The sequence below is a fragment of the Plecotus auritus genome (assembly GCF_963455305.1).
Source record: "Plecotus auritus genome assembly, chromosome: 1".
Lineage (NCBI taxonomy): Eukaryota > Metazoa > Chordata > Mammalia > Chiroptera > Vespertilionidae > Plecotus > Plecotus auritus.
Window position 1 is genome coordinate 196606205 of NC_137770.1, and position 12695 is coordinate 196618899.

Genomic DNA, 12695 nt, shown 5'->3' on the forward strand with positions numbered 1-12695 from the left:
CCTTTTTAAAGGTTGAATAATACTCCATTGTTGTGTATACTACATCTTTTCTATCCACTTACCTGCCAAAGGACATTTAGGCTGCTTCCACCTCTTAGCTAGTGTGAATAATGCTGCAATGAACATTGGTGTACAAGTATCTCTTCAAGATCTCACTAACTTTAACCTTCATTGCCACTGCATGGTATCATGCCACTAACCTTTCTTGTTCTAGATGACTGCAGTGGTCTATTTCCGTGATCCCTATCTGGTCCCCATCTAGAGTATTCTCTACCCTGCAGCCAGAATGACCTTCCTAAATTGAAAATCTGATTAGGTTGCCTGTCTGCTAATAGTATTTGTCCCAACAGTCTTTCAGGACACAGTGGAAATCCCTTCATTTTATCTTAAAGTCCTCCATGATGTGACTTTCATATATTGTTTCTTCTTCACCTAGGAATTTATGCTCCGGCCACATGAATTCTTATTGCTCAATATGTCATGTTCTCCTACATCTCCATCTTTTTTCACCTGCTGTTCCTTTGTCTACAATGAATGTCCCCCTATTTCTTGAAGTGGTTCTTCAAGCAGAGCAGCAGCAATAGACCCACCTGGGAACTTGTTAGAAACTCAGATTCTAAGCCCTACAGCAAATGGACTGAATTGGAAAACTTTGGGGTAGGCTGTAGCCATCTGTGATGTAACAAACACTATAGGTGAACCAATGCAGGCTGAAGTTAGAGACCCTGCTTTAGAGACAATCTTTCACTTCAACCAGCTTTGTTCACCCCCCAGAAGAAGCCTCCCATGACCTTGCCACCCCCCACTGGGTCAGGTTCTCTTATTTGCTTCCATATCATGTCCCTGTCATGGCATGTATCATTATATTGTCAGTGTTTGTTAATTCGCTCCTCTCCCATTTTAGACTCTAAGCCCCTTAAAAATAGAGGTTGTATTTTACGGTCATCAAATCACCAATGTCTCCTATAGCACTTGGCACAAATTAAGGGCTCAAAAATGTATGACTGAAACCCGGCCAGTGTGGCTCAGTGGTTAAGCATCAACTACGAACCAGGAGGTCATGGTTCAATTCCCAGTCAGGGCACATGCCCAGGTTGTGGGCTTGATCCCCAGGAAGGGGCTTGCAAGAGGTAGCCAATCAATGATTCTCTCTCATCATTCATGTTTCTATCTCTCTCTCCCTCTCCCTTCCTCTCTGAAATCAATAAACAAATATATTTTAAAAATTAAAGAAATAAAAGAAATACAAACTATGTGTATCTTATGGCACTGAAGATTAGGCTAATTGCATTTTATGGTAAACTAACCTTTGTGATATCCTAAATTGGACAGACCTAGTTTCAAAACTAGCAATCTAAGACCCTAAAGGTCAAGGAGCTTGAAATGTCCAGCGGTCCATAGCAATGGAGTGGGAACAGAGCCATCTCCACGGCTCCTGGCCCATTTTTTGCCCTCTACAGTCAAAACAACAGTGTATTAGCATTTGGCAAAAAACATGCATGCACATTTTTCTTCACAGTTTAAAGAAAATTCTGATCCAAGTTCCTCCAGTCAGAATGATGAATTATAGACTTTATAGTGCTACTGAATTATGATTTCTTTAAATTATGGTTTACAGTGGAAATGCCGATATCAGCTATTCATTAAAAACCTTCTATTTCTCCCTTTATGTCTCTGTCGTGCCCCAGACCCATAATTTCTAAAACTGCAGGTTATTTCTTTGTCATGGCTCAAGGCTGATACACTTTGGAGTGTAATTATGTGGGCGCTAACTAAAATGCAGGTCTGTAATGATTCATTTGCAGTCTTAGATGCTGTGGCTCTGACTGAAAGAGGGGTTCTGGCATCACCCCACCCCTAGATACAGGGTTGCAGGGGGGCTGCTAATTGTCTGAACTAATATAGCTGTCACCTCACTTCAAACCTTTTCATGAGCCCATGCTCTTCCCACACAGCAAGCAGGCCCCCTTGCGATGGAGCTCACGGCCTCCCTATCCTCACCATTTCTCCTCTGCTGTCCTCATTTCCAGTCTTACTAAACTATTTACAATTTTCCCCAGCAATCATATCCTCGCTGGCCTCTGGGTCTTTGCATGTGCTGTTTTTATGTTTTATGTCTTTTAGTGTCCTTTGCCATCACCTGCCCCCCAAATTTTCACTTGGATAATTGCTACTTATCTCTCTGGATTCAGCATAGATATCCGCTTCTTTGGGAAACATCGATAACAGAAAGGAAACTTCTACTGGGGCTCTAAGAAATGGAATGACAGTTTCTCCAGCTATATGGAGCTATAACTAGCTGAGTAATTATACCCAAAAGGTACTGATTAAACAGATATAGGCCTGAAATCCCTTCAAACTACTCAAGGAGGAGTCCTGTGACTGTCTGGGATGCTGAAAAGAGGACACCAGCAATGGATAAGCGTTTGAGGTGAATTCCATCTAAGTTTCCTGTCACTCCGGGAATTTAAGTTTCTTTTCCAAGTCAAGGAGAAATGTGTTTACAGGGCTAGTATGGTCTGGGTTCCGGGCCAGGTATTCACCAGATACAAAAAACAGGTCATGCTGTCAGATCCCGTCAGCATGCCTCAGAAACCGCGAGCCCTCCCACCCAACTCACAGTCATATGGAGAGAGGCTCCCAGAGAGAGCTGAGGCGCTTCCGGCATCTGTGGGAAGATCGCGATGTTGAACATGCGGCTCTCCAGGTGGGTGTGGGCATCGGCGGCACTAGAAACCTGGAAAGAAACGTCCTCCTGGTGAGCCTGGGTTGGGCAGAGCGTGCTGCATGTGTTTACCCCCCGCCCCACCTTTAAATCATCTGTCTCTGAATTCCATCTGCTCCTGCATTGCAAAGGTGCACACAATCCTTTGGGGCAATCCTGAAAATGCAGGAAAGCCTAAATAAGACATAAAAAGTCATCTAGAATTACAATACCTACAAATAGTGGTTATTAACACATTGATGCATTTTAGTTTAATCTCTTTCCTATGCGTATGTCAAACTCTATATTCATTTGTGTACTATAAATTTTTACTGAACATAATACATTAAACCAGGCGTCCTCAAACTACGGCCCGCGGGCCACACGTGTCCCACCGAGGACATTTATCTGGCCCGCTGCCTGTCCTGCTTAGCAGCCGACTCCTCCCAGGCCCGCAGTGCGCATAGGAATTTGTTCATAGTTGTTTTTTTTAAACTATAGTCCGGCCCTCCAACGGTCTGAGGGACAGTGAACTGGCCCCCGTTTAAAAAGTTTGAGGACCCCTGCCAAAACACAATTTTTGATAGCTGCATAATGTTTCACTGTGAGCGCACACAACACATGTTAGATATGTGACTTTTATTCCATTTTTAAAAGTTGTACCCAAGCACAGACACCTACAGTTAGGTTATAAATGACACATCACTGCAAGGCAAGAGTCATAATAATTAGTGTAGTGATCACAAAATCAAATTTTTCTTGCTTCAAAAAATGCTAAAAACACTGATGATTTTCCTAATGTAGCTTCTCCCCTCCTTCAGGGCTACTGAGCTGCTCCCTCACACTCTCTTCTCTGTGGTCTGCTCCAGCTCAGGCTTGTTACAAGAATGGCTAAGGCCTGTGTGGCCATGTGTAGTTGCATTAATTTCATATGAGAGGGAGCAGGGTGCCATACATTCTAAGAAAAAGGCAGAAATAGCAGCCCTTTCTTATGTCTTCTACAGTTAGGCCAACAACAACAACAACAAAACTGTCTTCTCTGCCCTGCCCAATGTGGCTTAGTTGGCTGAGTGTCATCCCGAGCACCAGGAGTTTGAAGGTTCAATCCCCTGTCAGGGCACATGCCTGGGTTGTGGGCTTCATTTCTGGTAGGGAGCGTGCTGGAGGCAGCCAATTGATGTTGCACTCTCATATCGATGTTTCTCTCTCTCCCTCTGCCTTCTTCTCTCTCTAAAAAAAATAAACTATTTTTTAAAATAAATTTTAAAAACTGTCTTCTCTGTATCTTAATCACATCTGATGCCTGGAGCTTAAATTCAGAATATCTACAGGTTGTCAAGGCGCCATCTTATAGTATCACTATACACAGCTATAATTCACTAAGTGTCTATCACGGGCTAGCTACTTCTCAAAAGTCACCATATATAATTCCCACCAAGTGGATATTATCTCCTTTTCTACAGATGAGGAAACTGACCAAAAAAGTTAAGCAAGGTGTCAAAAATCACAAAAAAACAAAAGGGTTGGTATTTAACAGGTTAGCGGACCATGGTCTTCCTACTGACCAAGATGACTCAGTCTCAAAGCTTTAGAAGATTAGGAAAACATGTTCTCCCATTTCTTGAAAAATGCTGTGCAGGTAATAAAATGTGAGCATATTTGCCAAGCAAGGAAATCTGTTCTTGATTCCGTAGTCAAGATATTGGTGTAAACCATGTTGGTCTTTTTAAAACCCCATCCCCTGAGGCTGTGTCAACATGATCTGCATATACCAAGACCAGGGCTCCTGCCCAGGCCAAAAGTGACATAAGTGTGCGTGCTTTCTTATCCTTACTCCATGCTTTATTTTGAAAAGCCACAAGCATTACATAAATCCCAAGTCTTATAGGCAAAGTAACAGATGGAATGCATTGATGGCTCATGACAGCACATAAACATTAAAATGAAATGAAATTGATGCAACTCATTGTATTGCAAGGTTTGCTTGAAAGAGAAAAGGGGAAGAAAAAGAAGAATCATGAAAACAGCATTTTTTTTTTTTTTTTTTAGTTTAAAATCCTTGAGGGACATTAAAATGAATGGGAAAAGTTGCTGTTTATTTTGGCTCATAGTTAAAGTGTCATTTCAAATCAGAATATGAGGTAAGTCCATAAAACAATGAAACTTTAAAAACAAGCACACCAAACCTTTTACATCCAGGAGAACATGATCTCAGAGAGCTATTTCATAAGTGCAATAAAGACGCTGTGAGTGTTCAAAATGCACTTTTGAAATGCCTTCCGAGCGAGTTCAAAAATCACGTGAGAAAAAGGAACTTGTTACTTCATAATTACCCCCTGGGTCAACCCAAAGTAATTACTACTCTTCTTCATACCAGACATGATTCTGAATGACTGGCTATATGGTTACGTTTTAAAATCTACTTCCAAAGGATGCTATACCATCACTATTGAGGATATTCTTCAGAATATCCCATGGGTTTGGAAGGAGATTTCCAATAGGAGTTCTAAACACATTTTGAGCAAAATGTGTGAAGACTCTTCAAAGGGAACCACTTACTAAGTAATGATGTTCAACTGAATGTCTTAAACTCAAGTGAGTTTGTTAAAAAAAATCAGTAAGTTTAGCTATTTTATAATTACCCACTTAGTAACCAACTTGCAAAAGCAATCAAATATCATTATGAGCAGGTGCTGAGAATCCCTTTCCAGGGAAATGCTCCATGTTGATAATGTTCTTCCTAAGGCCTAGGACGGCAAAGGCAGAGCTGAGGATTCTAGTTTGCTGAGGTGACTTCTTTGATTGAGGTCTTTGCCTCCATTCTGACTCATTCTTTGAGGACTGCTGAGTCCCCAGGTGCTAAAAATGAAAAGTTAATTCCAGCAAAGGGCAAATGTTTGCTCTCACTCATTGGACATTAATGTGCTAGTAAAATCTCCTTTTAATGGTTTGCAAGTTTATTTCAACTTGCTCTCTGGAAAAGCACATCTTTTATATCATATAAATTTGTCAAGCAATGAAGATGTGCACCCCAGGCCTCAGAGGCAGAATGTATGATAATTTTAACAAGGTGAGCTATTGTGGTAGTTTATCCCCAGCTGGATTCGAGACAAAGGAAGAGTCTCAGACTCAGAGGGGCTTTGGCTGATCATCATGAATGCATCTTCATATTTTCTCTACACTTTCCCAAATTCTCTTCTGTATCTATGTTTAAATGCTCTTTCTATTCATACTCCCTCATTCCTTTATACTTCTGTTCAGTTCTTTATTCCCAATTTGTCCATGACAGAGGTCTAATTTTATTGGTCTTTCCAAAGAATGAGGTTTTGTACTCATTTATCAATTCTAGCATTTTATAATTAGTTGTGTGCTTATCTCTATTAATTTCTACCTTTTTTCTTTCCTTAGGTTTCCTTTGTAGTTCTCTAGCTTCTTGAGTTAAATATTTAGTCCTTTTATTTTCATGATCTTCTGCTCAATAAGAGCTTAAGACCATCAATTTACTTGAATGTTATTTTATCCAGATCATTGAAGTACTGATAATTTATTTCCTCTTCATCATTATTTCTTAATAGTTTGCTATTTTGATTTCTTTTTAGAAGTATAATTATTTGGGAGACTATTTAAAAAATTCCAAATGGTTTGAATTGTTTTACCCGTTTTAAATTAATTTCTAGTTATCCTATATAAATATCCTAATAAAAGGTTTGAATTGTTTTACCCTTTTTAAATGAATTTCTAGTTATCCTATATAAATATCCTAATAAAAGGCTAATATATAAATATCCTAATAAAAGGCTAATATCCTAATAAAGGCTATTGATCAAACTGCGGAATGACTGGTCACTTTGACACGCACTGACCGCAGGAGGCAGATGCTCAATGCAGGAGCTGCCCTTTGGTGGGCAGTGTGCTTCCACAGCGGGAGCACTGCTCAGCCAGAAGCCAGGCTCACAGCTGGTGAAAGCCTCTCCCAGCTCCATGGCAGCACTAAGGACGTCCCCTGAGGGCTCCCGGACTGCGAGAGGGAGCAGGCCAGGCTGAGAGACCCCCCCCCCCCCCCCCCCGCCGAGTGCACGAATTTCAATTTCATGCACTGGGTCTCTAGTATTTAATAATAGCCAGAGAATATCCCCAGTACCATTTCTTGTCCTTTCATTTATTGGCAGTCTTCTTAGGATCTGATTGTTTTAGCTGGCTTAGACTACTATAACAAAAATGCCACAGACTGGGTGGCTCATAAACAACAGAAATATATTTCTCCTCGTTCTGGAGGCTGGAAGTCTGAGGTCAGGGTGCCAGCAGGGTTGGGTTTGGGGTTGTAGACGGCCATCTTTGCACTGTAGCCCCATGGTGGGGAGTAGAGAGGGAAGCAGCTCCCCTGTGACTCTTGTCCGTGTACTAATCCCACTCATCTAATGCTCATCACCTACCACATGGGGAGGGGCAGTTATGAAGATATTAATTATTTCAGGACACAAACATTCAGTCTACAGTACTGGTATCTGACCAATCTTTACAAATGGTAGTAATAATCCTTACCTAGTGACAGGCAGTATTCTAAATCTTTGTACGTATTAACGCATTAAATCCTTAGATAATTCTATTCTACAGGTAAGGAATCTGAAGGACAAGTATTTTTCCAAGTAATTTCCCCAATGTTGTGTAGTTAATACATGGCAGAACTGAAATATGAACCCACTGGGTTTGGCTGTCAAGTCTATGATCTTATCAGAAGATGGCAAATGTTCCAAAAACATTTGAAAAAAAGAAAATAAGACTATATTAAAATAAGCATTTTAATATTCTGGAAACATTATTTTCCTAAACACTTTAGCCATTATCTATTATAAATCTCCTTGCTGTAAAATGACTCTGCTTGTAGAGATATTTATAAGATTGAATTAGCAGATTAAAAATATCTCTCAATACTATTAGTTACATTTTCTCTTTCCACAAATATGATTTCTAGGCAATCATAGAAAATTCCCCAAGTTGCTTATAAATAATGGTGATGGTTTTCATCAGACCATTCAGACATCAGAAAAGTCAGGAAGCAAACGGTACCTGAAAGCGGAAGGAGTCACTCTGGGTTGGGACTCCTGAGTGCCTGTACCACACAATGCCTTCATTGATGTCTTGCTGGCTGAAGGTGCTGGTGGGGGTTGCTGTCCTCCCATCAGGTAGGTGCTGGCCTTCTTCAGCGGGGCTGTCCGCAGGCATATTAACCAGAAGGACCACCTCCCCTACAAAAGCCACAGAGTTAGTGAGGATCCCTGGGAAAAATAAGTCAGAGCTCTTATCTCCCTTCTACCACTTTTTTTCCCCAGAAAAAAAAATATATACTTCTTTATCCTTGTACTAGTAGCCCTGCGCACGAATCCGTGCACCAGTAGCTCGCTGCCACCCTCCTGTAGTTCTCCACCTGCTGCCCCGCCCTCCTGTAGCTCCCCCCACCCCTCTCTTCATAGCTTGCTGCCCTGCCCCCTCCTGTAGCTCTCAGCTGCCCTCTTGTAGCTTGCTGCCCCACCCTCTTGCTGACCCGTGATCTGGTCATTATGCGGTCAGTCATTACACCTCAGAGCATAACAGGTAATTAGCATATTCCTCTCTTATTATATAGGATAAGGTAAAGGGAAGAACATTAATGCAGAATTCAATAGATATCATTGAACCCATCTTTAGATATAGAATTCCCAGTATGTTAGCTAAAAGAACTAAAAGTACTTAAGGTTAATTCATATATGAAATTAATATCTTGTATCTATTAAAAGTACATAAGGAGACCCAAACAGCCATGAACACTGCAAACAAATCTTTAAATACTGGGCAATTGCATTCATTTCTACCCACAACTTCCTATGAACAGAAAACGCTTTCCAACCAGAAAGTTTTTGGTGTAAACACAATGGGAAATCAGAAAACATTTCAGAAAAAGTTATCATTGGGAGAATTCTGTATAATGAACATAATATCAGCTAATTCTGGAATGCATATGGGAGCCACTGCATGAAGCACTTTACCAGGTGGTTCAAACCCAGCTCCATCACATCCAACTGTGTCAGCTGACTTATGCTCTATAAGCTCTGCTCATCATTGATGAAACAAGAATAATGATCCATACCTCTTAGGTGCTTTAAAAATGTCGGTCATCCTTATCATTATGTTTTTACTCCTTCTGAAGATGCTATTGTTATCTCCATTTTAAAGACAACGTTCTTTAGGCTCAAAGCAGTTCAATAACTTATTCAAGGTCATACAAATGATAAGTGGAACAGCTGGGATTTGAGTCCTAATCTCATATTCTTGGTCAAGAAACTCTGTTAACAATCATGATTATTTTGTGTTCACGGGCCAATATTTACCCTGATAAACATTCTCCTCCTTCATTCTCTAAACTTCATTAGAATTGAAGCAAGGAAATCTAAATCTAAATAATACCACTACCAACAGCCAATCTGTTTCTATTGCTTATTCTTCACCTGAAGCTACTAACTTTTAAAAGTGAGATTGCAAATACAGAGGTGTTATAGAAACAATTAAAATTTCACAAGGAGAATATGCCTTTAAGTGAAGACCAAACAGAAGAATGAATGTACTGCTGAAAATAGAAGCTGTGTTCTCATGAAAATTGTGTGTGTGTGTGTGTGTGTGTGTGTGTGAGAGAGAGAGAGAGAGAGAGAAAGAGAGAGAGACTGCATGTTTAACAATGTTAAGTAGGAGGATACCCAGATCTTAGTACACTAAACATACTGGCCAATTGATAACACACTTTGATCACCCTAGAAATTGTCTGTTTTTTCTCAAAGGAAATACCCATTCTAATATTTATCTGCACTAAATTCAAGTTAAAAACCAGTGTAATATCCTGGATGATGCTGAAATACTAAAGTGAGAAAAAAATAGCAGTATTCTTCTTTACATAATCGTGTGCAGAATCAACTCACTCTAGTTTCTTTTTTTGTATTATTTCTCATTTGTACCTAAGTCACAAATTCCATTACATGTCTCTCCCTGGTTCAGCTTCTGTTCATAAGATGCTACTAATAAACATGCTCTTCCAGGATGTGGACTGTTTATGAATGTGAGTACAGCTGCAAACTATTTTAAAAGATTTCCACAACGAAAATATGGAGAGTGAGGATAGAAAATATTTAAATGCCAAGTACCTAGCTATTCTGTTTTATAATGTAAAAGCTAAGCGGACTTTTCCTAACAATGAAATACATCTATTTTTAAGATATAGAAAATCACTGTCATACTATGAAAATTAATAGGAATCCTAGGATATTGGCTAACTCCATTAATGTCAACCTCGTAAATAGTCAATGGATACCTGTTAGGTGCTAGCTGCTGTGGTAGGCCCTTAAGGTTGGGGAATTCAACAATAAGCAAAATGTACTTCCTTCCTCTGAAGATCAGGCCCCCTGCATAAGCAATTAGGAGTCACTGTGAGATTTTCAGTAGGTGAATGATTTAGAACATGGAAGGTACATGATCTGAATACAGAGAGCCAATGAGGCTTGATTTAAAAGACTGGATTTGATTCTATAAAAAAATGATAACAATAGTAGCTAATATTTATGTGGACAGTATGACCAATTATGAGGCTACTGTAAAATCCAGATGAGAGATGGGGACCTGAACTAAGGCAACAGAGGTAAGAGTGGAAAGTGGAAAGAAATAAACAGACACAAGAACCACTGAGGAAGTGAAAGTAACAAACCTGACAAATGTGGCTGTGAAGGATGAGAGGGAGGAATTGGAGAATTGCCTACGAGGTGAAGCAATGGGTAGGCAAGTGATGCCACTGATGGGGATGAGCAGGTTGGAGGGAAGATGAAGAGTTCAGCACTGGGTATATTGAATAAAAGGTGCCTTTGTGACAAATCCATGAGTAGACAGGAAGAAATATCAGTGTTTTGTAGGGTTTACCCCAGGGAGGTGAGGGCTTTTGTGTAGTACCTCACCTCCACTTTTATTATAATAGGACAAATATCAGAAGATGACCCTTTAAATATATGAAAATGCAGGTTTTTTAAAAAAGAAAATAATCTCTACTTCAGATTTTCTTTATACTGATGTCTATATTTTAACCAAGAATTCTGAAGGAAAAACTTAATAGGTATTAAAAATTGGGATCTCGCCCTAACTGGTTTGGCTCAGTGGATAGAGCCTGCAGACTGAAAGGTCCCAGGTTCGATTCCGGTCAAGGGCATGTACCTTGGTTTCGGGCACATCCCCAGTGTGGGGTGTGCAGGAGGCAGCTGATCGATGTTTCTAACTCTCTATCTCTCTCCCTTCCTCTCTGTAAAAAATCAATAAAATACATTAAAAAAATAAATAAAAATAAAAATAAAAATTGGGATCTCATTGAAATTACCATGAATTCATTTGGGATTGAGATCATTTATAGAGTTTTCTTACTCTATGCTAAAAAATTTAGAGTTGGTAGTGTACTGGAATAAGTCAGGTTCTCTTTCACATGATACTGAAGTTATTTCATTAAAATCATTTCATTAAATTGATTTTCTAACCTGTGAAGTAGCTAAAGGTACAAGTAGTAATCCATTTATCTAAATAGACTTGAAGACAGTGAGGAGTCTGCCAGTGGTTGAAGGTAGGTCCTTTATGCACAGACTATACCAGCAATTTACATTTTGTTCCATTCCATGACCAGGTCTTCACAAAAAGCCTAAAACCCAACTAGGACATTCTAAAGGGCTGAGGGAGTATAGAGTAGCTGGGGTGGCAAATAGGGAAAGGCTCCACACCTCACACCCCTGGGGTTTGTGTTGGGTGGGCTTCTAGTTCCCACCACGTTTTTTACTCCTGAATGGTTGCCAAGGGCAATGTGATTTGCTTATTACTGACGCAGAGCTCTGGACACAGAAAGAGGATTATGTTCACAGAAAGAAGTTAATCAAGAGAGTTACAGTAGGAAAGGGTCACAGTCAAGCCTACATGGTATTTTTCAAGGTAAATGGCTTAAAAATAATTTAATTCAGCATTTTTCTGTTTAACACTTAAACAGAATATTGGAATAGTGGGCTGTCACTAGAAAATTTAATCTTTGGTTTTTAATAATCAAGATAAGGTAGATAATTTAATACATCAAGCATGTCAAAGACTTTTAGAGCCAGAAAGCTCTTAAACATCATCTAGCTTAATATCAGTGGGGGAACGTAAGGCAAAGTTGAATAAGGTCTGTGGACTACATAACAGTATGGTATCAATATTAATTTCTTGGCTTTGATAATTATTCTACGGTAATGTAAAATGCTGACATTGGGAAACACTGGATAAAGGGTATTCAAGATCTCTTTACTAGTATATTATTTTTGCAACTTTTCAGTAAATCCAAAATTACTTTAAAATAAAAAGTTAAAAAATATCCAGTTTAATCTCTCAAAGAAACTTATGGCTCCACTTGCCTTCCTCAAGGTTACACAACTATAATAAATGACATCCCAGCTAGACCTACTGCTTAGTAATTATATCAGTATCTTTGTGGATATTAAAATTATTTTAAAAATTATACAAAAGTTAATTTTTCTTCACTACAGAAAATATATAGTTTTGAAAATCTGATAACCTAGAGGAAAAACAAATTACTCCTCTATTTAACATGCCAAGCAAGTTTTTACTATTAATGAATATAATTTTCATTTTCAGATGATCTATTTATTTCTTTGTAAAAATCTATCTGCTTATTCTTTTATGTTTATAACATTTTGCTATTTCCTTTTTTATGCCTTTAAACCATTTTTAAAAATATATTTTTATTGATTTCAGAGAGGAAAAGAGAGATAGAAACATTAATGATGAGAGAGAATCATTGATTGGCTGCCTATGGGATGCCCCACACTGGGGAGGGAGCCCGGAATCTAGGCATATGTCTTGACTGGGAATCAAACTGTGACCTCCTGGTTCATATGTCGACACTCAACCACTGAGCCACACTGGCTTGGCTTTAAATCATTTTAGATAT

General features: G+C 39.2%; 1 protein-coding gene across 2 annotated transcripts in view; it reads right to left on the bottom strand.

The window, feature by feature from the left end:
* Nucleotides 1-12695, bottom strand: part of FRAS1 (Fraser extracellular matrix complex subunit 1) — a gene marked incomplete at its 5' end in the record, with an annotated part of 457295 nt that overhangs the window by 127537 nt on the left and 317063 nt on the right. For both annotated transcript variants that reach the window (XM_080673629.1, XM_080673630.1), the window contains 2 exons: nucleotides 2621-2737; nucleotides 7772-7950. In XM_080673629.1, coding sequence (XP_080529755.1) covers nucleotides 2621-2737; nucleotides 7772-7950 — 296 coding nt within the window. The remainder of the gene's footprint in view (nucleotides 1-2620; nucleotides 2738-7771; nucleotides 7951-12695) is intronic.